Source organism: Eleutherodactylus coqui, chromosome 3 (genome assembly GCF_035609145.1).
Source record: "Eleutherodactylus coqui strain aEleCoq1 chromosome 3, aEleCoq1.hap1, whole genome shotgun sequence".
Taxonomy (NCBI): domain Eukaryota; kingdom Metazoa; phylum Chordata; class Amphibia; order Anura; family Eleutherodactylidae; genus Eleutherodactylus; species Eleutherodactylus coqui.
This window is the reverse complement of record NC_089839.1, coordinates 83,491,307-83,519,115: the sequence shown is the minus strand read 5'-3', so window position 1 is coordinate 83,519,115 and position 27,809 is coordinate 83,491,307. Positions and strand designations below refer to the sequence as shown.

The following is a 27,809-nucleotide window of genomic DNA, read 5'->3' as shown; positions in this document are numbered from 1 at the left end:
TCATGTGACCTACTGCGGGCGGAAGTGCCTGGTACTGCACACGTGATTGACCTCCCCTCACATGTGCTGCCTGTAGTTCCGAATAGCACGCCGCACCGCTGTTAGGGAACGTTATACAATGAGTTCAGCCCAGAAATGGCAGAAACTGCCGAGAGAACCGAGCCTGAAGAACATTACGGACCGCAGCTATGGGAAGCCCATGGGCAAGCAGCACCCCCCGCTACAGGAGTTGACCAGGCCGCACATAGACTCCTATAATGATGCCATGACGGACGGGCTGTACCAAGCCGTGCAGGTAGGGGCGCACAGGGTCACCAGGGGCATGTGTTTTGTGTTTTTTTTTAGTGCATATTACTTGTGCAAACACAATCGCAGCAGTCCTATCCTGGCCCTATTACACACCAACATAGGACTGGCGTACGTCTATCATTGATTGCCTACTGGCGTGCAAGAGATCCACAGGTAAACGTAGTCGTGTGAGCCCGACCTTATTAGAGGGTCTCCGTACAGGGACCGCTTAGAAGGGGACATGGCGATAACCCGGCAATGCAGCCCCTTCATTCTCAGGATCACCTTATAAGACCCGCAGACCCAGTTAAAGGGGTTTTTAGAGACTTGCAAATGAGTGGTTAAAGAGGTCCTCCAGGAGTATCCTCAAGATGGGTCATCAAGAGTTGATCGGCTGGGGGTCACCTGTACGGGAACTGCACTGATCTGATTCCTGGAGCATATAGCGCTGTCCATACTCCAGAGGCCAGGTGTGGCACTGCAGGCACAGCTCCTGGTGGATGCAGTGCCGTGTTGACAGTTTCTGGTGCTGCCCACATTGACAGCAGGCCCGGATATCAGATGATCGGCGGGGATCCCCTAGAGGCAGACACCACCAATCAAGTACTGATGACCTTTCCTAAGGATCCCCCTTATAGGCCATATGTTAAAACGCTGCGTTTTACTGCACGCAGAGCTGCGTTTTTGTAAGCGTCTGCCTGCGTTTTTACTGCATATTTTTGCACAGTAAAAACACAAGCTGATGTCACGTTTTTTTCCCAGCTGGTAGCATAGCAACCTACGTGGAAAAAGCAGTATTGCTTTTGCGTATTTACTGCGTGCTGTTTTTTTACGCATTCCATTCATTTCAGTGGGTGATTTAAAACACGTGGCGCAAAAACACTTGTATGAGGGACCCTATTGAAATGCGTTTCGCACGTAATACGCAACACAATCTCATGTAACAGTGGTCTAAGGGCGGTGAATGGGACAAAATATGCAATACTCACTGGTTAGATGTCTTGCGGGTCCAGCACAGATGTTGGGTTCCTAGAGGCTCCTGACATGACCGGGTGCTGTTGGAGCGACTGCCGCAGACTATCCCTATCCTCAGCTGCGACGTGCAGTTCGTGCACCGATGCCCGCTGAGGCCGGGGATTGTTGGTAGCTGTCATGTGATCGCTGCAGGAGCTTCTGCAGGGTATCGAGCTGGGGAAGTACAGTAATGTGTATTTTGGCCTATTCTCTAACTTTAATCACTTTTCTGAAAGTTTCAGAAGTCTTTAACTCAAAACTCAGCATGTACGTTTTTCAACTGCCTGCGGTTGACGGTATACCGGGTGATCGTAACTCGTATACATGTCAACTGTACATAGTATATTGCTGCAGAGTAGACTTTGAAGGTCTGGTTCACAAAGCCAGTTTGGAATTCCTGCTCTAGAAGGCAACTAAAAGGAAGTGGGAGAATGTCACCCGTTATTAGGGTACATACTGGCATCGTGAGCTACTGGAGTATCACCACCATGTGAACACTTATGGGATTGTCCAGCCCTCCTGTGACGTGACGGACTAACGCATTAATTTTTTTTTAATGTACCTTTTATTTCTACAGGCTATGAAGCCGCTAGAATTTAGTTTTAAAGGCGAGCGTGTGGCACTTGCCATTGTGGATGCAGTCATCACCCCCCCTAGGATTCCAAAAGGAAGCCTCTGTATGGAGCCTAAGATTTACCCCGCAGAATGCCGCGGACGAAGGTGTACATACCGGGGAAGGTTGACCGTGAGTTCTGATTTTGTATTGTACCTTTATACCCAGTCATTTCTCCCTAACATCTAAACAACGAGAAGTCCTGGAGTCGTCTTCCACAGTCAGGGCTCATTTCCACAAGCATAATTTCACCTCGTATTACACAGTGAAGGAGTCATTGAAAGTACATTGATTTTCATTGATCCATTCACATTAGTGTATATACCTGGCATATAATGTTCTATATCACCGCATATTACGCATGTACAGCTTTATTATTCTCTATTGGTTCCTTATTAAATGCTGTGTCTACGTAATACATTGCTTATGTGTGGTGTTGCCTACGCAACACCGCTATCAGACAGAGCAAAGAATTAAAAGAAAAAAAAGAAACTAGTCGCGCAGCGCACAACTGTCAAGTGCAGTGTGTAATTGCTGCTATATGCATTGAAAGCCGGCTCATATGGCGGTAAAACGCTGCGTGTATCACGTAGGCATCATTCTTAGACACTAGACTATCCAACTACTCCATTTTACACAGCTCTGCTACATGCATGTCACACACGCACAGCTCTGCTACATGTACGTCACACACGCACAGCTCTGCTACATGTACATTCATGCTACAGGAATCAAAAGCAGCACAGCAGAGTCCTGCGCACACTGATCACCTACAAGTCATGTGACCCCCGGACTCCTCCCACACAGGTGACTGATTATATGACAGTGACATCATCACAGGTCCTGTAAGGACACGGCTGCTGTAGGTGTTTTTAACCATTTCTGCCTTCTCCTTTCTCCGGTACATAGCGCTCAAGTGTTTCTTCCACTATACAAGCCTGCGGTCACGTGACTGCTGGGATCCCCTGGCAAGGCAGAGCTGCAGGGTCCTAGCAGACCCTGATCAGCTCTGCCAGTAACTACTGTCACTACAGGGGGTGTTTCCCTGTAACTGGGGCTTCTATGGATGTTTCAGCGAAAGTGGGAAATTTTTTTTTTTTTTTTATTATACACATGTGAATGTTCCCCAGGAGTCTTATGACGTCATGGGGGACATAGTAAAAAAAAAAAAAAATACAGCAGTAAGCTTAAAAAAAAAAATACAATTGCAGAATAACATTTTAAAAACATATACATAATAGAAAATGACCCAAAGCAGACACCAACCAAAACTGTCCCTGTATGCGCCCTGTAATCTGAAACCATACAAGTTTATATATCAAAACGTCCATTGAGGAGCCCATTCCCATTCTTTATTTTAGTGTGAATATACTAATTAAAAAAAAAACTATAAATGTTTAAAAAATCATTTTTTAGCTTATACTCCTAATAAAACTGAAAAATGGGAAAACGTCAGTGAAAAAGATATAAAAAAAAAAATGGGAAAATGGAAGACAGCCAAAATAATTTTGGGAGCTGAAGTGAAAAATAATAGGGCAGTATAACCACCACGTGGGTAAGATCCCTAAAGTGTCTGGTCCTTAAGGTACAAAACAGCCTGGTTCGTAAGGGGTTACACCAGGCGTGTCAGGAGAGCTGGTAAGCTGTCTCTGGGGACATATTACTGTAGATTGCTAATGGGATCATTAGATATGTGACACTTTGTATTCCCTGTATCTAATTATACACTTTCTGTAGGCGGATGTATCCTGGTCCATCAACGGTGTTCAAAAAGGTGTCATCAAGCAATTCCTTGGCCACATCCCAGTCATGGTAAAGTCCAAACTCTGTAACTTGTATGGCTTGTCACCACAGCAACTCATTCAGCACCATGAAGAGGAGCAGGTAGGTTATATGGGGAATCGGCTATTCACTGTTATAGATCTTGAAAGTTTCTTGTTTGTTTTCAAGTAGAAACATCACGTTTTGCATCAGTTTGTCAAAGTGTATCTGAAAGAGTGACCTGGCATAGATGAATGTCATAAGGGTTTATCTGTATGGAAAGAGGATAAGGTATATCTACTAAACCTTTCATTTTATGGATTATGTATCCATTAGTTGGCCCAAATGGAGTGTCTATGAGAGAACTCTGCACCCCAGGGGCTCACTGGACACTAGAGATGGCTCTGTCTGCCCCCTTGGTCCGCCCAGGTTCAGTCAAAGGAAGAATGGGTTCAGATACTTGTAAGATGTTATTGGATTGCATAATGGAACCCCAGGTACACTTGAGGCTAGGATTAAAAGTTTGCAGCCAAAACAGAGCCCACATGGAGATCGGGATGGTTTTTACATTGATTGCATCTGAAAATCAGTTCTGTTAATGGCCACACAGTTTTGTAGATAAATGGCAGTTTACTGCGCAGACATTGGCCATGGAAACGCACCCCTAGGAGGGGATGGAGGGGTTCTGGCATTGCGGGCGCACCCCTAAAAGAGGATGGTGGGGTGGGGGCTGGGTTCTCAGACGAAGAACTGAGCTTCAATGCCAGGCACATCTGCTATAAAATGTATGCCGTTATGGAATGAAGACAGTTGATCATCAGGGCCCCTGAGCAGCGGGCCCTCACTAACTTGATATTGACAATCGGGCCTGAGGATAGCTCATCCATATCTTAGTCCCAGGAAACCTCTTTAACTGCAGTTAATTTTTGAAAACTACAACCCTGGGGCAACCCATCAAGTAGGTGAAAGCAGGGCATATAAGCCCTCCGGAGATTTTTAGCCTTTAAATGCCGCCAGTGAGTTCAATGCTGGTTAGCTGAAGGTGGGCCCGCAGACTTCCTGTTGAGCACTTCAGCTGGCCTGTGCTAGTGATCAGTGAGGGCCTCAGCAGTCGGACCCCCAGCAATCAGAACTTTTGAATTGCTCAGTAACGTATCTATCTAAAGTTTTCAGATAGCAGTTATAATCGACTTTCCATTGCTTTACTGTTTTTTTTTTTCTTCTTTTTTTTATCCAAAGGAAATGGGTGGCTACTTCATAATAAATGGAATCGAGAAAGTGATCAGGATGCTCATTATGCAAAGGAGAAATTTTCCTATAGCTTTGATTCGCCCCAAGTGGAAAAACAGAGGTCCAGGCTATACTCAATATGGTGAATACTTTTTTTTTTATATACCGTATATACCGGCGTATAAGACGACTTTTGAACCCCGAAAAATCTGCTCTGAAGTCGGGGGTCGTCTTATGCGCCGGTAATACAAAAAAAAAAAAGTGTAAAAAAAAAAATCATTACTCACCTCCCCCAGCGTTCTGTCGCGCTCCGGCAGAATGTCGCTCGCTCCTCGTCCCCGGCGCAGCATTGCTTTCTGAATGCGGGGCTTGAAATCCCCGCTTCCAGAAAGCTAATACACACGCCGTCAGCCAGTTGCATTGAATGGCTGTGATTGGCTGAAGGCGCACGTGGCTTCAGCCAATCACACTATTCAATGACATCATTGAATGGCTGTGATTGGCTGAAGGCGCACGTGTGTTAGCAATCACACCCATTCAATGATGTCATTGAATAGTGTGATTGGCTGAAGCCACGTGTGTTTTAGCCAATCACAGCCATTCAATGATGTCATTGAATGGATGTAACTGGCTGACGGCGTGTGTATTAGCTTTCTGGAGGCGGGGATTTCAAGCCCCGCATTCAGAAAGCAATGCTGCGCCGGGGACGAGGAGCGAGCAACATCCTGCGGGAGCGCGACAGAACGCCGGGGGAGGTGAGTAATGATTTTTTTTTTTCCTCCACTGTAATACCGGCGTATAAGGTGACAGTTGGGGGGGTCGTCTTATACGCCCCGTCGCCTTATACGCCGGTATATACGGTATATTTAAGTCTGTAGTCCTAGATGTGTTAGTCTTTACAAATCAATAGCCTATCCTCCGGATCATGCTCATATGTGGAGGCTGCGGTGCTCGCATGGGTACAGGAGATCCTGCCGATCAGATGGCCTATCCTGAGGGTTCTTAAAGGCTGGATAATCCCTTTTAAGGTATGTGTACACGGTGCGGAAATGCTGAGGAATGTCCACAACTCTGCAGCATTTCCAAATCCAAAACAAGTCCAAATTTGCATCATTGTTGCGGATTTTGACTCAAAAGCAGCTGCGTACCCTCTGCTGATTTCAAAAGATTGAACGCTCGCTTCCAAACGCTGACAGCCGAAGACTTTGGAAGTGAGCGTGTTATCTTCTGAAATCAGCTGTGGGTACGCAGCTGCTTTCAAGTCAAAATCCGCACCAAGGTGCAGATCTTGACTCCGTTATGGATGCGGAATCTGCTGCGCACATTCCGCAACATTTCCGTCCCGTGTAGACTCCCCCTTGGGGTCATTCATTAGTTTTCTGTGGATTTTATTGCAGATCTTCAGCAGATTTCGGTTTCAATTCTGCTGCACTTCTGCAACAAAATCTGCCGCTAATCAGCAATATATGACCGCACCCTTAGGCTGATATAAAATGTGACGGATTTCCCCCAAAAAAGAAGTAATAAACAGTCCTGAATCTCCCTTAATATATCCAGTGAGGTATAGACCTGACAATTGAATAGAGAATGTGGATGTTCCGATGAGCCCCATAGATATTGAATAGAGCAAATAGGTGACCATCGTTTGTTTTAAACTCCTCCTTTCCTTGGTTATATGATGTGGAGAACGGGTGCATTGGGACCCCTATTCTAGTCATCAATGGAGCCACTAGCAATCGGACATTTATCACCTATCATGTGGATAGGTAATGTTCTTTTTGGAACCACTGCAGTGCATTGGTTTCACTCTCATTTACGATGTTTTTACTACAGCAATGCTGCATGGAAAAAAAAATTGCAGCATGTCTTTTTTGTGATATCGCCCATTGTTTTTAATTGGGCTGGTGGCAGCAGCACCGACCCCCATTGAAAACAAGGGGAGAACAATGCAAACCCCTGCCGCAGCTGTGGCAGCCACAGCAGGGATGAAGGGCACCCCCGCAGGGATGAGAGGCTGTTTCCATGTGAAATCGCCTCGCATCCAGGGGTTTTCAGAAGGATTGCAAGGGCGATTTATCAGGTGTGTTTCGTGGCCTGATATCTTGCCAGTGTGAAGGAGCCCAAAGCCATAGTAGACCTGAGGATTAACACAAGTTAAATCGGTTGGCTGGTTTTAGGAAGTATGTGTAAGGAGAGAACCTGTCAGCTGACCTCTCCATTGCCAATATGAACAACATTTGCGAATACTTACAAATGCTTATTAATACTGACGCTTTGCTGTGAGATACACCAGTATACAATTTTTATTTATTAGTCATAGTAACTAGAGATGAGCGAGCGTACTCGGAAAAGCACTACTCGCTCGAGTAATTTGCTTTATCTGAGTATCGCTGTGCTCGGGTCTGAAGATTCGGGTGCCGGCACGGAGCGGGGAGCTGCAGTGGAGAGCGGGGAGGAACGGAGGTGAGATCTTTCTCTCCCGCCCGCTCTCCCCTGCTCCCCGCTGCGACTCACCTGTCAGCCGCAGCGGCACACGAATCTTTAGCCCCGAGCACAGCGATACTCGGATAAAGCCAATTACTCGAGCGAGTAGTGCTTTTCCGAGTACGCTCGCTCATCTCTAATAGTAACCTATGTCTTTTTTTTTTTTGGCTTTACACACTATGTCCATCCAGTTCAGCCTATTACCCTCAATGTTGATCCAGCAAAAGGTTAAAAAAAACTGAGGTAGAAGCCAATCTTCCCTATTTAAAGGAGAAAAATCCTTCCTGACTCCAATCTGTCAATCGGAATAAGCCAGGATCAACAGGTCCAATGTTTAGTGATCGGTCATAAGTCATTAACCTGCCTGACAGCTGGAGTCCACTGTGAGGAGTTTGTATTTAGGCCTAATTTTAGTATAGTTCATTTATAGCCTTCATCTCGCGCTTCGTACTTACCGGTGGTTATGACATCAGTATGTAAACTGTAAATGAGGAGAAATGTAAGCAATACATAATGTCTCATTTTCCACAGGCATGTCTGTTCGTTGCGTCCAAGACGAGCACACGGCTGTGAACATGAACCTACATTACTTGGATAATGGCTCCGTAATGGTTAACTTCGTTTATAACAAGGAGCTCTTCTTCCTCCCCTTAGGCTTTGCATTGAAGGTCAGTCTGGCAATGAATGATATAACTTGCTTGATACGTAAGGGAAGATATGTCTGCACATTACCAACATTAAGGCATAGTAAGCATTGAGCTCATCTGGGGAGCATAGTGATCACCCATCACTGGCCCGTTCCTATATTTTGTCATTCCCCACTCATTAGCAGTATTGGTATACCATCAAACACAGAGGGACATTTAGGCCACTCTCACACAAGCAGGTTTTTGCTACATATTATGTGCGCGAATCTCAATGGAGCCTCTCGCACTACCGCGTATTTCACGCAACCCATAACACACACGGCATGTCGTATTTTTGGCATTTTAGCATATTTCACTTATAAATCGCCCATTGAAATGAATGGGGTATGTAAGCAAACACAGTAAATGCGCAGTTGCACACATAATACTCGGGGGGGGGGGGGGGGGTTTGTGCTGATTGGTATGCCACTAGGAGTAAGGGGGAGTTGCGACATCAGCTTGCTTATGAGTATTTTTCTGCACAAAAATATGTAGTAAAACATAGTAAGAAGTGCAAAAAATGCATAAAAACGCAGCTCTGCACAAAGAAAAACGCAACGTTCTTGCATACGGTTGTGTGAGAGTGACCTAAGAAGGCTTTACTCCAGAAAACTGATGTGAAAAAAAAAATTATACTAAGCTTGACTTCAGTAATGTGGGGTTTAGTAACTTTTCCCCAGAGTTCCATAAAATTGATGATACTTGCTGTCATTATCGGTATTTTAACGCATTATTAATTTAAGGATGCTGCGCTTATGAAAAGGACCCAAGTATATAACATAAAACAAAAAGTACATAAACAAGAACTGAGGGTGCTTTCACATCCCAGGAGAATGTTGCCGTAGTCTGGATGGGAAATGATGAGACATCCGCTTACATCCATTGGCTTCTATTCTAGTTTCTCAGGTTTGAACTATAATATTGTAGCAGTGTATCTTCACACAACCTGTAGATGGCGCTGCTTGCATTTTGATCTATGGGATCATTTGTTGTTGAGTCAAAAATCCTTTTCTTGGGTATCAAAGCTAAAGAGGGAAAGAAGGGAAGTTTTTAAAAATCTGCATTGCTAAGCCACGTTCCCCTAAATAGTCTTCTTTATGCCTGCTCAAGTTTGGCTTGCTTTATAGCGTTTTGTGTCAAAAATGGTGCATCTAATTAACTGGCACATTTACATTGCATGATTATTGCTCAAAACTTGTTCATTTGAACACATTTTGAGCAATAATCGCTCTTTGTGAATGGCCCATTAGTCATGCGCATGGCATTCACACGTAACATCTCCCCCATTGTTGCCACATCTCCGATCATTTGTATCTGGCCTAGCAATCATCTGTCTGGTGAGATGCGGTTCACGCGGAGCAGAATTGTCGCGGTATTTACAGCAGCAGCAAAGCGGATGAGAAGTTAAAAATCTCGTCCACAAGCTGCGGAAATAATCTACACAAAACCCGTGCGGAAATTGACTTGAAGTGCAGAAGTCAAATTCGTGGCATGTCAATTTTATTGCCGTCTCTGCTGCGAAATTCACCTCTTTTCAATGAGTGGGTGAATTTCACAAAGGAATTCGTGATGAAACCCACGGCAAATAGTGCGGGCTTCCTGCGGCTGATCTGCTGCAGAATGCCTGCTGCGGACATTCCACTGCAAATCAGCCATGTGTGGACCCAGCCTAAAACTGCCTGGACTCATCGGTGATCCATTTAACCCTAAACTCATACGTTGTAGCAAAATATTAGGAGAGAGAGCACGGCCGAATGCACACGGCCAGTTTGGATTGCGCATGCGGCATCCAACCCTGTGCCCAGCCCGTAACCCCTGCATACTTGGCCAGATTCTTATTATCTGTGCTGCAGATGTGCCGTCCGGTGCACATGCACGGTACAGATAATGCTGTGCCGTCACTAGGCGATGGCGTGGATCCCCCGGCCTTACCATAATGAGGATTGCGGAAGGGCCGCGGGTCGAACGGCTTCCACTGATTTCAATGGAAGCCGTCCACACAGAATCCAGCTCAAAATAAATTTTTTTTTTGCACCCACAAGCGGAAATCGCAATTGATTTCTGCTCATGGGCATGACAACCTGCTTTTACATTGCATGCTATGGCCAGTATTTGCTGTGGAATCCAGAGGCGGACACCCGCTCCAGATTCTGCAATGCAAATTCGACCGTGTGCATTCAGCCTTATGCTGCTGATGTATGTAGCCCACACAGCGTTGCATACACTGTAACTAAGTGCAACAAACACTCAGTTATGTGAAATGTATCAGTCTTGGCAGTGCCCTGGGGGCCAAATACTGCAGCCACAAAAATCCCTCTCCTTTGTTTGTTACAATGCATAGGTGTAGTTGAATTATATACGATCCATGGCCTCCAAGTGGAGTACCTCGCAGAGGATTACATAGATGGGAGATTACATACATAGGGTGGTACAGACCCTCAGTTGTGAGCATTCAAGTCTGCATGAGTTTTGAGCCTCTGGATGTATACAAAAACTGCACTAGCTGCAAGCAGAGGTCATAAAATATTGAGGGATTAAACACCTTATTAGAAAGTAGCAGAAGCTTTCATTATACTTTTATGCTTTATTTACGTTAAACACGAAAATCCCTTGACCACCTACCCAGTGTGATGACCACAGTAGCTACTGTAATAGCTCATTTACAGGTAACGATCTTCGCTCAAAATACGTTTAAACAAGCAAAAGTGCGCCTTAATCGTTACACCTAAACACGAGCCATCGTGCACTTTTCATCTGTCGCTCAGTTTCAACCTGCATTAAAATCATCGCTGGCTCGCTCACTTCTCGCTGCATTTAAACACTTCCCGGTCAGTATTTCACATAGAACGGGAAGTACTAAGTGAGACATTGGCGATCCTCAGAGATGATCTGCCAATCGCGAACAACTAGCTCGTCCGCTTGTTTAAACGAGAATCGTCCTGTGTAAAGTAGGGATTACATTTTATCATGCAGACTGTTAGCTCACGGGGTCAGGACTGGCTGCCAACGTGTCTACACCAGATGTGCATTATTTCTTTTGTGTATATGTTCTTGTGAACCCTCAAACTAGTACTGATCAGTTTAATCTCTCTTTTACAGGCATTAGTTAGTTTTTCCGACTATGAGATTTTCACAGAGCTGATCAAAGGTAAAGAGGACAATTCCTTCTATAGAGACTGCGTCACTCAGATGCTTCGAGTCGTGATGGATGAGGGATGTCTGACGCAAAAGCAAGTTCTCAAATATCTGGGAGAGCGTTTCCGAGTCAAGTTTAACCTCCCAGACTGGTATACAGATGAACAAGTGGCAGAGTTTCTCCTGGAGTAAGTTCTTTATTGCACATGAAATATCTTCAGCTTTATATTTACCGTAGCGGCACAGGTTATTTGGCCAGTACGGCCATAAATGAGCCGATATTCACTCCAGATTTACTAGCAAAATCCTCTTTTCCTGCCTGTGTTTATGGTTGATATGTTGGACTCCGTTAAGAATCTTTCTTTACAATTTATAGTTGTTCTGCTAGGATATGCCGTCCTTTTCTGATCATGGAGGGTCCAATCTCTGATACCCACATGATTCTAAGATGGGATTCACATGGGGCGGAATTTTTGTGTGGACCTTCCGCATGGAAATTCTACGGCATTTACAGTAGTAGCAATGTGGATGAGATTTTGAAAATCTTGTCCACAACCTTTGGAAATAATCTGGACAAAACCCGTGTGGAAACTGACTTTCAAGTGCGGAATTCAATTCAACAGCATGTCAATATTATCGCGGCCTCTGCTGTGGAATTCACCTCTTCTCAATGTGGGGGGTGAATTCCGCATAGCAATTTGTGATAAAACCTGCACCAAATGGTGCGACTCTAGAGACAGGCATTCCGCGGCTGATCTGCAGCAGAAGGCCCGCTGTGGATATTCCGTTGGAAATTAGCGCCTATGTGGACCCAGCCTAAAAATCAAGGAGGCGCAGTGCTGATTTGGCACTATGTCTCTTCAAAGATTTCTGTGAATGGCGCCGCTCCAATTGTGCAGGGTAGTGCAGCCAACCCTAGCCATCTGAATGGGACAGTATTTCAGTTCTCTGCACGGGAAAACGGTGAAACCAGCACTACTGTTCCTTCACCATTGATCAAAAAGTGGTGGTATATCCTAGCCCTGAATATATAAATCAATCTATATATTTATTTATTTTTAGATATAGAGGGCTAGGATATACCACCACAGTGATCATCTGGAACAGTAGTGCTGGTTTCACATTTAGCGTGCAGTTATTAAGTTGTTTTTTTTTTCCAGCACTTCTACTATTGCCTCTAACTATCATCCATTTTTCCATTTGCAGAAGATGCATTTGCATCCACCTCAAAACCAACGTTGAGAAACTCTGCATGCTCGGCTATATGACGAGGAAACTTTTTGCTCATGCGAAAAACGAGTGCATGGAGGATAATCCCGACAGTTTAATGACTCAAGAGGTTTTAACTCCAGGACAGCTTTTACTCATGTTTCTAAAGGTACGTATGTCCGATGCAGTTTTAGGTAATCTGAGACATAATCTTAGAACAAAATCTGCAACGAGGCCCCCATCTGACATGCTCCATATATAATATCCAGTATGGTCTTTTATATGGCATAGGGATTTTTGGACGTCCTCTGTAAGCGGGGCCCTGGTACCACCACTGCTGCTTCTGTACACCCTAAAGCTACTTGCTTGTCTTGTCATATCAATGTACTTAAAAGTGTTTTCTTAACAAAAGAAGTTATAACCTATCCTGTGGATACGGAATAATTTAACTGATCACGGGTGTCTAATCTCTGGTACCCCATTGATCACTAGAACAGGATTACCAAAGGCCTCTGATTGATGGTCAAGCATTTCATTGCTGCTCCACTTATTACTATGGGAACGTTGCGTTAATTCAATCTCAATGCAGTCCCATTGACTTCAACGGGGCGAAAAATAAAGTGTAGTAACGTCTGTCCACAAAGATGTAGTATCACAGGTGTAACCATATTTATGCCTGTTTTTCTCTTCTAGGAGAAGATGGAGAACTGGCTGATAGGAGTTAAAGCTACCTTGGATAAAAATCCACAGAGATGTGAAGTTTTTAGCTCCGAAAACCTTGTGAGACTATTCAATTGGACCAGTGATCTCACCAAAGCGTGTGAATACTTGCTAGCTACTGGAAACCTGATGACCAAATCTGGTGAGCCCAGAGCTTGATCAGTGGAGTGTTTTGTGTGACAACAACCATCGCTCAGCCTTCTCCAATATACTGGTTTTATGTTGTTTAATCATTTTTCTCTCTCCATGTTTTAGGTCTTGGTATGATGCAGGCTTCTGGGATGGCTGTAGTTGCTGACAAGCTGAATTTCGTCCGTTACCTCTCTCACTTTCGCTGTGTACACAGAGGCGCTTCATTTGCCAAGATGAGGACTACATCTGTCCGGCGCCTTCTGCCAGAGTCTTGGGGTTTTCTGTGCCCGGTGCACACTCCAGATGGCGAACCCTGTGGTCTTATGAATCACATGACGGTCGTGTGCGAGGTTGTGACACAGACTTGCATCAATTCGCATCTGCTGGATCTGCTTTTTGCGCTAGGTACTGTGCTGCATGCATCTTCACCATGTGCCAACCATGTCTAGTTGAGAAGTATATTATGCCGCTATCCTCAAAGCTTTCTTATCAGCTGCCAGTTTCTCTTGTATTGATAAATAAGCCATCAGATAATAGGCACTTCTACATGTGTAATATCTGTTATAGTCCCTAGTAAGGACTGAACCTTTGAAACGACCTAAAGAGAGCCTGCATTGATAACTGTCCACATTAAAACAGTTCAATGAAGTTTTTAAAGGGGTCCTCCTATGACTTTGCTTCACATCAGTAACCTTCTATAGCCAGTGATTGGCTGCAGCAGTCAAATGTCCAGGTCAGCAGCAAACAGCTAGGGCAAAGTGGTTGTGAAGCAATTTTAAGTTGTGGGAAAACCATTTGCGTTGTAGATGAATCGCTTTTGTAAATTTCTAAAATGTTTCTTAGAATTTTAGCTATTTTGTGCGATATATGGGGGGGAAATTTCATTGTATATTGTCAAATTCTTCTGGCCGAGGGACAACCTGCACTTACAGTATTTCCTGACTGACCAAGCGAACAGCTGTTGAGCACAACAGGGAGAAGGAAAGCAATGATCGACTGATTATTTTTCAGCCTCTACATGCCCTGAATCCTTCATTATAAGTCAAGCCTGAAAATACCTCTGCAGCGCCACCTATTGGTTGGCAGCATTCCTGCAAAGCAATGTCCAATCCTTTATACAGGTCTTTATAACAATGACTGGGAATTTTAAGCCAAGCCAGAATCCATATACGGACAGCTGTTTCAGGGTTTTTACCCCTCATCAGTGTGCAGTAGGATTCTGGCTTGACTGGTGAGAGGCCTGTGATGTGGGTTGGGAAGAGTATCATCACTACTTAAGGAGACACCTAGAAGGTGAGTGACAAGACTTATAAGGCCATCCATGCTCCTCTGGTAAATATATGCAAATAAGGAAGATGGAACAATACCTCTGCAGTGCCACCTATTGGATGGCAACATTCCCACAAATCAATGGCCTTCTAAGCGTCCTCACTCACCTCCTATGTGCTCTCCTGAAGGAGAGATGATGCCCTTCCCGACCTGTGTCAAGCACCTAACAATGGAATATCCCTTTAAGACATGATTTTCAATGCTATTGTTAAATGGTGTAACTCACATCCTACATGTTGCCTGTAACTGTCGGCCTGTTTTCATGTAAGAAGCCCAACTTACAATGTCTATAAAAAATATTATTGGCCAGTACAAGAAAAATCTAAAAAGGAAAAATGTTTAATCCAATGGGATACATTCGACAGTGCACATAATTACAAAGTCTACCTTTGTCTAACACACGGAGGTCCTTACCCATTTTGTTAACGGGTTTGTCACATGAAAATAAGTTCTCCTATATCCCGTGGGTAGCGAATAACTATTTGATCTTGGGGTGCAACCACTGGTCCCCCTAGTAATCACAAGGCTTCTGAAAGTCCCCAAGTAAGTGAAGCGATGGTCACATACGCATTATTGCTCCATTTGTTACAGTGGGACTGCTGGAGATGGCTGAGCAGTTAAACTCTGGCTTTTTTGGCAATCCCATTGAAGTGAATAGAGTGACAGCGCGTATGCTCAACTGCATTTGGGGCCTTTTGAGATCTCCATTCTCGTTCCATCGGTCAGACTTGCTGATCAGATAGTTAACACCTATCTGGTGGGTGGGGGATAACTTCTTTTCATGGGGCAGCCCGTTTATTATTAGGATGAATAACTAAATTAGTGATTTCTTTTATCCTCTAGGAATGACTCCAGTTGATGGAGTTTCTGGAAAACCTTTTTCAGAATGTTACCAGGTCATCCTGGATGGTCGCATGGTAGGCTGGGTGGAGAAAGATTTGGCTCCAAATCTTGCAAATATGCTCCGCAACTTTAAGGTAATTTTATTTTTTGTGTTTAAACATCTGACCTCTGAGGTTGGGCTCACAGAAGCGGATTTGTATTGCAGATTCCGTTATCACCGCCTGCGCGGATGATCCACGGTAAAACACGGGCATTGAAAGGCATGCGGTTTTTAATTTTTTTTTTTTTTTGTTCACACTCCTGGATACGAATTGCATATTCTGCAAGCAGAAGAAAAAATGCAGCCTCCTCTATTTTTCCACAGAATGTGGGCGGACGACCTCCATTGATGACAATTGAGGCCATCTGACCTGCAGCCCATATGCATTTAACATCGCATATGGGCTGCGGGGTACCTGCGTCACTGCTAAGCAACTGTGCGGGAAATGCAAATAAACCAAGAAAAACTGTACTGCACATGACCGCCAGCGAGCCTCTGCGGTCATCCGCAGTACAGTGATAGGAGGTACGCAGGGGATAACCAGCCTGAGAGAACTGGAATGATTGCAAATGGGTTACTTCACCCCACATAGCGTTACTTGTTAAAAAAAAATTGTAACGTTTATTTATCCATCGATGTTGCTGTTTGAGGGCTTGTTTTTTGCGAGAAGAGTTGTATTTTTCAATGCTGCTATTTCATTTACCATATAATGTACTGAAAAACTTTTTAAAAATTCCAAGTGGAGTAAAATAAAAAAACACCATTCTCTGGGGACTTAAATGTTGCTGTCAGAATTGACAGCAGCATTACAAGGGTTAATAGCTGCGCGGCCGATTGCAGCTATTGCTCGTGGGTGTCAGCGTTAATAAACAGCTGGTGCCTGCGCTGCATGAAGAGGGGTCGCCCCACAATCTCTCTTCATATATAGGCCGCCGATATAGGCCATCAAAAGGCGTATTGGCAGTCGTTAAGGGGTTAATATCTATAGGAGGGCCCACAGCTTAAACAGCACTTGTTATGGCTCCCTGCATGAACCATATATTTACTGTTTCCCTGAAAATAAGCCCTACCTCGTTTTGGTTTTTTTTTCTCTCCCCCTTCCCCTCAGGATTTTCGTGGAGGCTTGAAATATAAGCCCTACCCGAAAATGAGCACTGGCTGCATTTAATATATGTTAAAAAAAAAGTAGGCTTGGTTCACATCCATCCCGCTACTCTGCCAGGCTTCCTGCAGTCCTCGGCCGCCCACAGAAGATTGCTTCCTAGTTACAGGATTCATAAATCTTGCCTTCATGAAGCGATGGCTCTGAGTGGCTGAGCAGTGCTCTAGAACCAATCAATGCAGCGCTCAATGAACCAGCGTGATGGCTGCGATGGGTTCATTGATTGGCTGAGCAGCACTCAAGAACCAGTCATCGCGTTGTGGAGGCGGGATTTATGGGTTGGCCAATCAATGCTGCAGCTCGGCCAACTCATAAATTCTGCCTCCACAATGCGATGGCTATGATTGGTTCTCGAGCGCTGCTCAGCCAATCATAGCCATCGCTTCCTGGAGGCAGGATTTATGAATCCCGTAACCAGAAAGGGATCTTCTGTGGGCGACCGAGGACTGCAGGAAGCCTGCCAGAGCTTCGAAGAGCAGCAAGAGGGATGCGGACCGAGCCTCCTAGGTAAGTGTAATAGGACATTAATATGACAGGGTCTTCTTTTTCTGAGAAACATGATCGTTACAAGGTGCAATCATCTTTGACCAATGCTTTCCGGATCTCCCAGAACCTATCCAATCCCAACCTTGCTTCTAACTACACAGCCCAGCTGCATGTTTATAAGCCTATATGGACTACAATTTACCTGTTTATGACATGTTTGTCTGTTTTACAGGTAACACAAGAAAAGAAGTTACCATCTTGGACAGAGATAGTGCTCGTTCCAATGACTGGAAAAGCAAGTCTTTATCCTGGGCTTTATCTTTTTACTACCCCCGGCAGGTTGGTTCGTCCTGTTAGGAACTTGGCTATAGGGAAAGAAGAACTGATTGGTTCATTGGAGCAGGTATGTAATTGCAAAATGTGTTGTATTTCCACTGATCTAAGTATAGCATTTATAAAGGAATCACATGTATGAGTATGCACTTATTAGCAGAGCCAGATCACTTTTGGTCATTATAAAGTGTTTCTAAGAAATGTCAAGACAGGTTAATTTGCTTCCAAAACTTATACTAGTACTAGCTGATATACCCGGCTTTGCCCGAGTTAATTTGATACAGATGTTTACGTGTTTGCACAGAAAATTTTATAAAGTCAAGCTTACTTTAGAGTAACCGAGGAATAAAATATGTATACACATAGAGGTGCGTTAGATTCTTCTCAGGCTGCATGTACTTATGTTCCTCTGCAGAATGTGCCACACCTCCCACTCTCCTCATTTAGGACCTAAAGAATGCTCCCACCAAATTTCACATTTGTACGACACCGGGAAGTTGCATTACATAGGGGTGCCAATATTTTTGCACTTAACATTGAATAATCGAGTTGTGACCCCTTTACTTTTCCTATTTAGGACCTAAAGAATGGTTGTGCCAAATTTCATGTTTGTATGACACCGGAAAGTTACATTACATAGGGGTGCCAATACTTTTGCACTTACCATTAAATAATCGAGCTGTGATCTCTGTACTTTTCCTATTTAGGACCTAAAGAAGGGACATGCCAAATTTCATGTTGGTACGACACCAGGAAGTTAGAGAATTAGATTAGATACATTACATAGGGGTGCCAATACTCTTGCAATTAGCATTGAGTTTTCGAGTTGTTACCCCTTTACTTTTCCTATTTAGGACATGAAGAATGCTCCTACCAAATTTCATGTTTGTGTAACACTGGGAAGTCCCACTGAGACCTGGTGTATTTGTATGATCTGTATACAGCGTTCAAGGCTGTATCAGAGCAACTACCCTTTTATATAACTGGCTTGTATTACAGAGGTTATCTAAAAAAAACCTTTATCCCCTACCCACAGGATAGACGATAAATGATTGATTATTGGTGGTCCAAATGCTGGGACCCCTAAAGATGATTAGGACAGCACACCTCGGGTAAATGGAGTGGTAGTGCGCATGCATGGCCACTGCTCCGTTTTGCTTGTATGAGGCTGAAGGAGATAGCGAAACGCATTGCTCGACTGTCTCTATCTCCACTGCAGCTTCCTTCATCATGGGGACTCATATTGTGATCCCTGGGAGACCCAGCGAATCCCAGCCATCCGTTCTTTATCACCTAGCATGATACATTAGTAATTGTTTTGGTAGGGCAAACTTTTTTTTTTTTTTTTCTCTAACTCAAAATTTCTTTATGTATTTCTTTTTGTCTCCCAGGTTTTCCTGAATGTGGCTGTATTTGAGGGTGACATTGTGCCCGGAGTCACCACCCATCAGGAACTGTTTCCTCACAGCATGATGAGTGTCGTGGCGAATTTCATTCCTTACTCTGATCACAACCAGAGTCCCAGAAACATGTACCAGTGCCAGATGAGTAAGTACACTTATGATTTTCCACCCTGCGAAAATGGGATTGCATATATGGTACAACGACCCAAAGAAAGAAGTGTTAATGCAAATATTCTGTCCCTATTCCCAGGTAAACAGACAATGGGTTTCCCCCTTCTAACCTATCAAGATCGCTCTGATAGCAAGCTGTATCGCCTCCAAACTCCCCAGACTCCACTTGTGCGTCCTGCCATGTACGATTATTTTGATATGGATAACTATCCAATTGGAACCAATGCTATTGTAGCTGTCATTTCATACACAGGATATGATATGGAGGATGCTATGGTAAGTTATTTGCATGCACAACTCTAATCTTGTGTTGTGGCTGATCATTATGTCATAGCAAAACTTTAGCGGAAATCATGATTAGGAATTTCTTAGAGGAGATCTGAACGTTCTTTTATTTTCTATAATAAATAGCTAAACCTTTCCTTGGCCAAAAGCTTTAACAATTAGTCTGAGGCCGTATTGAGGCGTGTTAGTGCAGTAGAGTGCTACAGGTATATTATTGTGTTCCAAATTAAGGGTAAAGTACAAGCTGCTCGGAGAATCACTGACACATCACACAAGCAGTTGTGGAATCGTGACCGACTGCGTTTATTTGTTAACAAGCACAAGTATTTATAGTCCTTTTAGACAAAGACAATGAAAACGAGGCTAGAAGACGCCTTACTTATACATCTCTTGTTATGATTCTTTATTATTGGTTACTGAAGCTTAGCACTGCAGGGACGACAGTCTCCAGGCAGAACGCCTCTCCTGCACTGCTTGCATGCATGCTAACTGTTAAGGTTGTTAATTGGTTAATTTGCACGCTGGCAGTGTTTGGTAATCATTAATCACTTACCTGGGCCTAGTTCATTAAGATTTACTTGGTTGAATGCATATATGTATATATAAGCAGACTGATGATGCAGTGCGAGTACATTACTGCCTTCTTTCCCTGGAGGCCATGTGCAGTACAGACTTGTGTAGGCGAAAGTTAATTGCAGCTTTTCTTTGTGAGGCCTTGTAAAGAGCCTTGCATACCTCTGATTGTCTGTTCATGTGCCAAGACGCATGAATACGTTTTAAGCAAGATATTGTTACGTTTTCCTTATTTGCATATTTCCCAGAGGAGCGTGGATGGCCTTATAAGTCTCTGCACTCACCACCTTGGTGCTCTCCCTAAGGAGAGATATTGCCTTTCCCAACCTACATCACAGGCTCTCACTAGCCAAGCCAGGGTCTACTGCACACTGATGGGCAAAAACCCCCAAATAGCTGACTGTGTATGGATTCTATCTTCTACCTGTGTAAAGGGGTCAAGCATTGATTTGAAGGAATGCTGCCATCCACTAGGTGGTGCTGCAGAAGTATTGCTCCATCTTCCATCTTTGCATGTTACCCAGAGGAGCATAGATGGCCTTTTAAAGTCTCCTCACTTACTGCTCTCCTTTAGGAGAGATGTTACTCCTCTTGATTGTAAGATGCCGAGAAATGGAAAAGCACAGAATAGGATGGAGGACAAGATGGACTATAGAAAAACAGTATGGCTTCTCCCACAGGCACACCATGTCAAAAGGGTTTTTTTCAGGCAATTTATCGACTGTGGTCCGCTGACCGATCAGCTGTCGTCACCACAACACACAGAATAAGGAGTGGAAGCAGATCGCCTGTTTAGTGACCAGTGCTAGTGATTGCAGCCATAGTTCTCATTGATTTTAATGAGTTGTGCCTGCATTTACCAGTGCTGGCCACTACACGGGTCTGAGTCATCTACTTTCCTGCGTACCCTGTGTGTTGTAGCGCAGACAACGGCGTCCAAAGCAGCAGATCCCAGCCAATCGGCGATGACCTGTCCTGAGGCTGTCATCAATAGTGTTTATCTGGAAAACCCCATTAAACTGCAAAAAACAAAAAATCGCTAAATGGTGTCTAATTCCAAAGACTCAAAATACCCTTGTCCTGAATCTGTTAAATAAAGAGCTTAATCGTCAGCTGCAGTGGGTGTTATACAGCTCTGTGGCTGCAGACCTTTGAAAAAAAATGTGTATCTCATAGCAATTGCTGGTAGACAGGAATATCACCTTAGGGCCCTTTTACACGGAACACTTTTATCGTTTACTCATTAAATCATGTGTAAATAAATGATCATTCAGTGTAAACATGGTGAATGACGAACGAAAATTCAATTGCTTATCATTTGTCCGTTTTATGCAAGCATACAAATAATTGTTTGTTTGCGAGTCATTGCATGTAAAAGGCGATCGATCAGTCATGTGCGAACCATTCCCAGCGTTTCTAGACTCCCCTGACCGACTATTGATGAGCTGAAGGTGCTGCAAGAGGAAATGACAAAGTTTAAACCATTATCTGTGCATGTAAATAAAAGCAATTGCTTCTTGTAAAAGGACCCTTACTCTTCAAAAAGAGGTTCTGCAGCAGCTTAAGTTTTTTTTATAAAGAATGTGCCCCTTACTATGAATTCTAAAGACTTTTAGAAGTTACCCATGCCTTCTGTGAGCTGTATAAAGGCTCTCCACCTACGGTCACAGAACTGCCAGTGATCTCTGGTTGCTATCTGCTGCTAATTGGCAATCATGTTTCCATGTTTTACTGTGTAACGTAAGTTAGCCCTTGGTATGAAATCCCTTTTTTTACATACGTTGGGTGAAATGATGCCTGTTTATCAGATAACTCAAAGAATTATATTTGCACCCTTCAGTTACAGAGGCAGGTTTGTTAATGGATGAGTGAAGAGCACAACACGTACGCGATGCTATACCACAACACTTGTACATGGTGCCATACCTCATTAACATAGACCAAAGCTATAAAACGTGAGGCTTTTGTTACAGATGGAAAGGCAATAGATGGTCGCCTGCACTGGCCATCTTAAGACATAACATCGGTTGCAGCATGAATGAGCACGGGCATTCACGATTGCCGACTTCTGAATGCCAGAAATGTAATTGACTGGATTGGAAAATTTCAGCTGCCTTTTGCTAAAAATGCAGGTATATGGCATGCTGGGCTGAATTACACTGGTCACATGGTTTAGTGCAAGCCATGAAATGGTGTAAAATAAAGAAATCCATCATTATTCGTGTGACCGTTGCCGCACATTTTCTATGTGTGTTATAATTGTAGATTTGCAAAAAATTTGGAGAGGTTACATTAGAGGGATGTACAAATACTTCCTGATTTTATAAAGAACTACACGGTTGTAACGTTCACACAGTATGGCTTCAGTTATATTATTACAGTCTTACTATGGTTATACATTATTATATAGCATTTCTATATTCTGGGTATAGCTACTGCCACTAGGAGGTGGGCACTAAGCAGAAAGTGTTAGCTCCTCCTACTAGCTATGCCTCTCCTGCAGGAACTAAGCTAATCCGTCAGTTTTACAGACCGCAAAAAAACTGAGCGCATGCGTCCTTTACTATTCCCACCCCCGAGGGAATGCTCTGGAACATCCCACTGTTTTCAGCTGTGTCTTCCAATGACAAGATTTTTGCACTTGCCGTAAAAGGGGTACAGCTAGTAGGGGGGCCAACACTTTCTGCTTAGTGTCCGCCTCTTAGTGGCAGTAGCTATACCCACGGTCTAAGCTGTGTCCCCCAATGAATGGGATGAGAAATAGGTTTTATGCGAAGTACAAAAATCTTGCCACCCCCCCAACAACCCTCCCCCCCCCCCCCCCCCCTCCCCATGTTAAATAGGTCTTCCCCGCTCAAGATATTTATCACTTATTCACAGGAAAGGGAAAAATGGGGGTCCCCAGCGGTCGGAGTCCCAGCGATCAAAAATTCTGGATCCTGTGGACAGGGAATAAATGTCTTTAGCGGGAAAACCCCTTTAATGATATAAAGGGTAGGAAGTTATTCTCTTGGGCTCCAGTTTTTTCGAGCTTGTATTTTTATAATTTTTTTTCACGAGCAGACCATTGGATTTGCTCAGAATAGAAAGGACCTACCCACATGGAATTATTTCTCACCAAAATTGGTTGCTAGAGAGACGTTACTTGGGGGTGAATTCATTTATTTAAGCATAGAAATTGAGACAAGCAGCAGCTATATTGTGATCCTCTATTGAAGCCAGTAAATGGCTTGTAATGGACACATACTTGATCTGGTTATTATTGGGCTATTTTTGATCTCTTTCAAATACACAATTTATTGGCTGTCACTTGTGGAGTTGATTTCAATGCTATCGAGCAACCGAATGATCTGTGCAATAGGCTAGAAGTTACCTGTTAAGTAATCTACTCCTAATCTTCACTGTTTTCGCAGATCTTAAACAAAGGCTCGTTGGAGAGAGGATTTGCGCATGGGAGTCTTTACAAATCTGATTTTATAGACCTGTCTGACAAAGTTAAATCCAAGGATGACAATTTTGTGTTTGGAATCAAACTTGGTGATGAGCGGGTAATTGGAAAACTTGATGACGACGGCTTGCCACCGATAGGTGCCCTCCTGCAGTGTGGAGACCCATACTACAGCTACATAAATGAGACCACTGGAGACAGCCTTATTGTGTTCTACAAGTAGGTAGTTCAAGACTGTGCGATACATCTTTAAAGTTTTTTGTTTTTTTTCTTCTCACAATCGGTTCTCTTTTTCAGGAGTAAAGAGGACTGTGTTGTTGACAACATAAAAGTTTGCAGCAATGACCAAGGTATTGGAAAATTCAAGGCAGTGTGCATCACAATGAGGGTCCCTCGTAACCCTACCATAGGTGATAAATTTGCTAGTCGACACGGGCAGAAAGGCATTCTTAGCAAACTCTGGCCGTCAGAAGATATGCCATTCACAGAAAGCGGGATGGTTCCTGACATTTTATTTAACCCACATGGTTTCCCATCCAGAATGACAATTGGGATGTTGATTGAGAGCATGGCTGGTAAATCGGCAGCTCTACATGGTTTATGCCATGACGCCACTCCATTTACATTCTCAGAAGAGAACTCCGCTCTGGAATATTTTGGTGAAATGTTGAAGGCCGCTGGCTATAACTTTTATGGCACGGAGACCTTGTACAGTGGTATTAGTGGGCTTGAGCTTGAGGTGGATATTTTTATTGGCGTGGTCTACTACCAGCGTCTTCGTCACATGGTCTCTGACAAGTTCCAAGTCCGGACGACAGGCGCACGTGACAAAATCACCAACCAGCCTGTCGGTGGTAGAAATCTACAAGGAGGTATTCGTTTTGGAGAGATGGAACGTGATGCTCTTCTGGCACATGGAACCTCTTTCCTTCTCCATGACAGACTGTTTAACTGTTCTGATAGATCGGAGGCCCACGTGTGTATAACCTGTGGTTGTCTTCTGTCACCTTTACTGGAAAAGCCTCCACCTTCTTGGTCGACAATGCGAAACAGGAAACAGTATTGCTTAATCTGCGGCCGTACCGATACAGTTGACATCATTGCTGTGCCATATGTATTTCGGTACTTTGTGGCAGAGTTGGCAGCAATGAACATCAATGTTAAGCTGTCTGTGCGCTGAAGAACAAGTGCCTTACATCAAAGCTGATATTTTTATGTACTCCTCTTTGTGCAGTAAAAGCCTGTGAATAACTTTTATCTGCAGCTCACTGCAATGATTACCAACGGTGCACAACGGTAAGTCGTGTGAAATGGCCAAAAACAGCCACTTCAGTTGACTTATCTCACTTGTATTGTCTGGGAGAAATCCGACTTTGAGAAGATGAATAGTCTTTATAATGGCTTCAACAGGCATGGACATTCTAGATTGCAAACACCTTTATTGGAATTAATTAGTAAACTTGTCTATGCATATTATATATGCCCAATGGTATATAACGCACGCTTTCCATAATCTGTATTTCAGCCAGTGATGCGCCATGAGACATGCAGTAATTCCTCGATAAACATTTATTTTTATTTACTGAGCAGCCGTTCCACAGTTTCAATCTACAAAAAATATTGTTTAATTTTAATAAATGGTCTAAAGGGGTTTTCTGGGTCTTTTATATGAAATGATCTGTCGTCAATATCAAATCTGTGGGAAGTTCAACTCCCAGCACTTCCACTGATCAGCTGTTTCCGGTGTTCACTGCAGCCTCTTCACTTGTATACCAGGTGCAGCTCTGTACATTTCATAGTGGTGGGGCCTGGTATTGCTGCCTAATTCTAGTCACTTGAATGGGACTGAACTGCACTTGGCCCATGTGATCAAACAGCTTGAACCCACAGACCAGTGAAGAGGCTTGAGCACCTCGACCTCTTCAATCATCTGATCGGTGGAAATGACGGGCGTCAAGTACCCACATTTCTAATATTGATGCCGTATCCTGAGGTTAGATCACTTATTTTTTATTGTCAGGGAAACTATATTGCGTATGGGGTGCTCCTAGACCATTTCCTCGAGCCTAGTACATCGGGGTGAAAGATTTACTTTAAATATCCTGCAGTAGCCATGTGATCAGTTGCTATTGAATAACACCGTGGTCTGTAGTGTCAGTCTACGCTGTGGGAATTAGTGCGTTTCCACATGCGTTCCATCTGATGCTGACAGGGTGACATAACCAGTGCACTCTGCATCATAGCGCAGGCTCCACCTTCCTAATGCGCTCCACCAGGGAGCTATGTACTCATTGCTGGAATCCCGTTACATGCAGATGTCCCGTCACATGACCGGCGCTGTATGTCACATGCGTTCCACACGGGGGGCCATCTGGGTTAGAGACAGTATGTCAAATAAATTTTAATAAAGATCTTATGTCTTCATCAAATGTAAACAGTTACAAATGCTATATGCTTTCCTTTTTTAAAAAGTATACGCTGTTCATCCTTCATAGATGACAATAACTTATGATTTGGTTTGTAGAACAATATATGAAGAATCAAAAATACACTGAAAGCCCTTCGTTTAACCCCTTGAGTGGCACGCCCGGAAATTTTCCGGGACGAGCTCCACTGCCGATAGTGATATAGCCCGGAAGATTTCCGGGCTATGTATCACTATGGGAGCTGCAGAGCACAATGCCACAAGCTGTTACAGTGTGCTCTGCCTGCACAGTCCCACAGAGAACAAAGCAAGGACTTTGAAAAACCAGCAGAAGATATTGCCGATCTGCCGGCAATCTCCTGCCTCTAATGTCCTGCTTTGCTTACAGGTTGCTATAGAGACCATCGGCTTGTCAGAAGCAAGCCGATGGTCTCTGTGGCAGGGAGAGCTGATGCTTGGCTGTCAGAGGACAGCTAGGTACTAGCTCTTACAGCAGAGATCAGAGAAAACCTCTGATCTCTGCTGTGTTAACCCTTTACATGCTGCAGTCTATGTGACTGCAGCATGTAAAGGGCTATCACTGCAGCATGTAAAGGGCTGTCACCATGGGACCTCCAGAAAGTGATCAGGGGGTCCTGATGGGTCCCTGTGGAAGTCGCCTAAAAAGACAAAAATAAAAAAAAAGTTAAAACAACAAAAGTTAAAAAATTATTAAAAAAAATAAAAACACTTGTCTACCTTTTACTTTGTAAAAAATGTAAAATAAAATCACACATGTCGTATCCCTGCGTGTAATGACCCAGAGAAGGAAGTTGGTACATTATTTAACCCCTTAATGACATGGCCCCTTTTTTTCTTTTTTCCCCATTTCTTTTTTTTTTCTCCCCGAAACATAAAAACTGTATAAACTTGGTATCGCCAGAATCGTGCTGACTCAGAGAATAATGTTATCACATTATTTATTCTGCATGTTGAATGCTGTAAAAATGAAATCCAAAAAACAAATGGCAGAATTTCTTTTCTTTCCCCCAATCTCCCTACAAATGTTTTTACAAAAGTTATGCAATACATTATATATACCCAAAAATGATGCCATCAAAAAGTACAACTTGTCCCACAAAAAACAAGCCCTCACATGGCCATGTCAATGGAAAAATGAAAAAGTTATGGCTCTTGGAACGCAACTGCAAAATTAGTTGAAATTCAATGATTAGACCATTTAAAAAAACCTGCCCTGGTGGGCACGACAGGGTGGTAGGAAACCCGCCACTCAAGGGGTTAAAGGGTTTGGATAAATGCAAATAAATTCATAAGTAGGATTCTGGTCACATATTAATCTTTCATCTCAATAACGTAATAACTAGAGATGAGCGAGCATGCTCAGATAAGGCAGTTACTGGAGTGAGCATCGCTCTTCTCGAGTTACTGTATTCTCGTCTGAGCAGGCTCGGGGGTGGGGGGGGGGGGTTAGCAGCGGTGAGAGAGAGATCTGTGGTTTATTTGGAAGTTGTTCCATAAGAAATGAATTGCTTTTCAACACTTCCCAGTGTCTACTAATGATATTCTTTTGTTGTGTATGATACCTTGTAATAAATACAATTTGTCTCTCCTATAACTTTCTCCGTATTTTCCAGTGTCTTGGACACGTTTTACTCAACGTGGGATCATCCCATTCCAGTGGATAAATTGATGCAGGACTGGGGCCACGTCTACGGGTTTCCTCCAATTCCTCTAATACCCAGACTTTTGTAAAAAAAAAAAAAAAAAAATTTAACATTTTGTTGTGAATAGTGTACCTTGATCAGAAGTACCAATTTGGCCCCCCAAAAAGCTAGCTCTCCTGAAAAATCTGAGCATCCAGGAACCAGTACAGCTACTGACTCTTCTGGAGTTAACTCTGTGTTCTCTAACCTATTAGAATGTGTTCAACTTTCATCTTTCAGCATGGATACTGAAAAAGCCATACTTAAAAAAGGGAAACAAAAGTAGCACTTTGTGCACTCTACAATGTTAAACTTTCAGAAGTTACATTTTTTATT

General features: G+C 43.5%; 1 protein-coding gene across 1 annotated transcript; it reads left to right on the top strand.

Annotated features, from left to right (window-relative positions):
• The first annotated feature begins 34 nt into the window (after positions 1-34).
• POLR1B (RNA polymerase I subunit B) lies at positions 35-27,221 on the top strand. The gene is made up of 15 exons (XM_066595808.1): positions 35-295; positions 1,880-2,047; positions 3,653-3,799; positions 4,916-5,048; positions 7,922-8,058; positions 11,176-11,399; positions 12,418-12,589; positions 13,114-13,282; positions 13,396-13,677; positions 15,445-15,578; positions 17,365-17,535; positions 18,857-19,013; positions 19,119-19,315; positions 23,311-23,564; positions 23,643-27,221. The coding sequence occupies exons 1-15, from the start codon at positions 119-121 to the stop codon at positions 24,523-24,525; spliced, it is 3,405 nt and encodes a 1,134-aa protein (XP_066451905.1). The 5' UTR covers positions 35-118; the 3' UTR covers positions 24,526-27,221.
• The last annotated feature ends 588 nt before the right edge of the window (positions 27,222-27,809 follow it).

Excerpts from the sequence above, each read along its gene's own strand:
- POLR1B (XM_066595808.1), top strand. The coding sequence starts at position 119 with ATGAGTTCAGCCCAGAAATGGCAGAAACTGCCGAGAGAACCGAGCCTG. Across the intron at positions 2,048-3,652 it reads CATACCGGGGAAGGTTGACC|GCGGATGTATCCTGGTCCAT; the intron begins GTGAGTTCTGAT and ends CACTTTCTGTAG. Across the intron at positions 13,283-13,395 it reads AAACCTGATGACCAAATCTG|GTCTTGGTATGATGCAGGCT; the intron begins GTGAGCCCAGAG and ends TCCATGTTTTAG.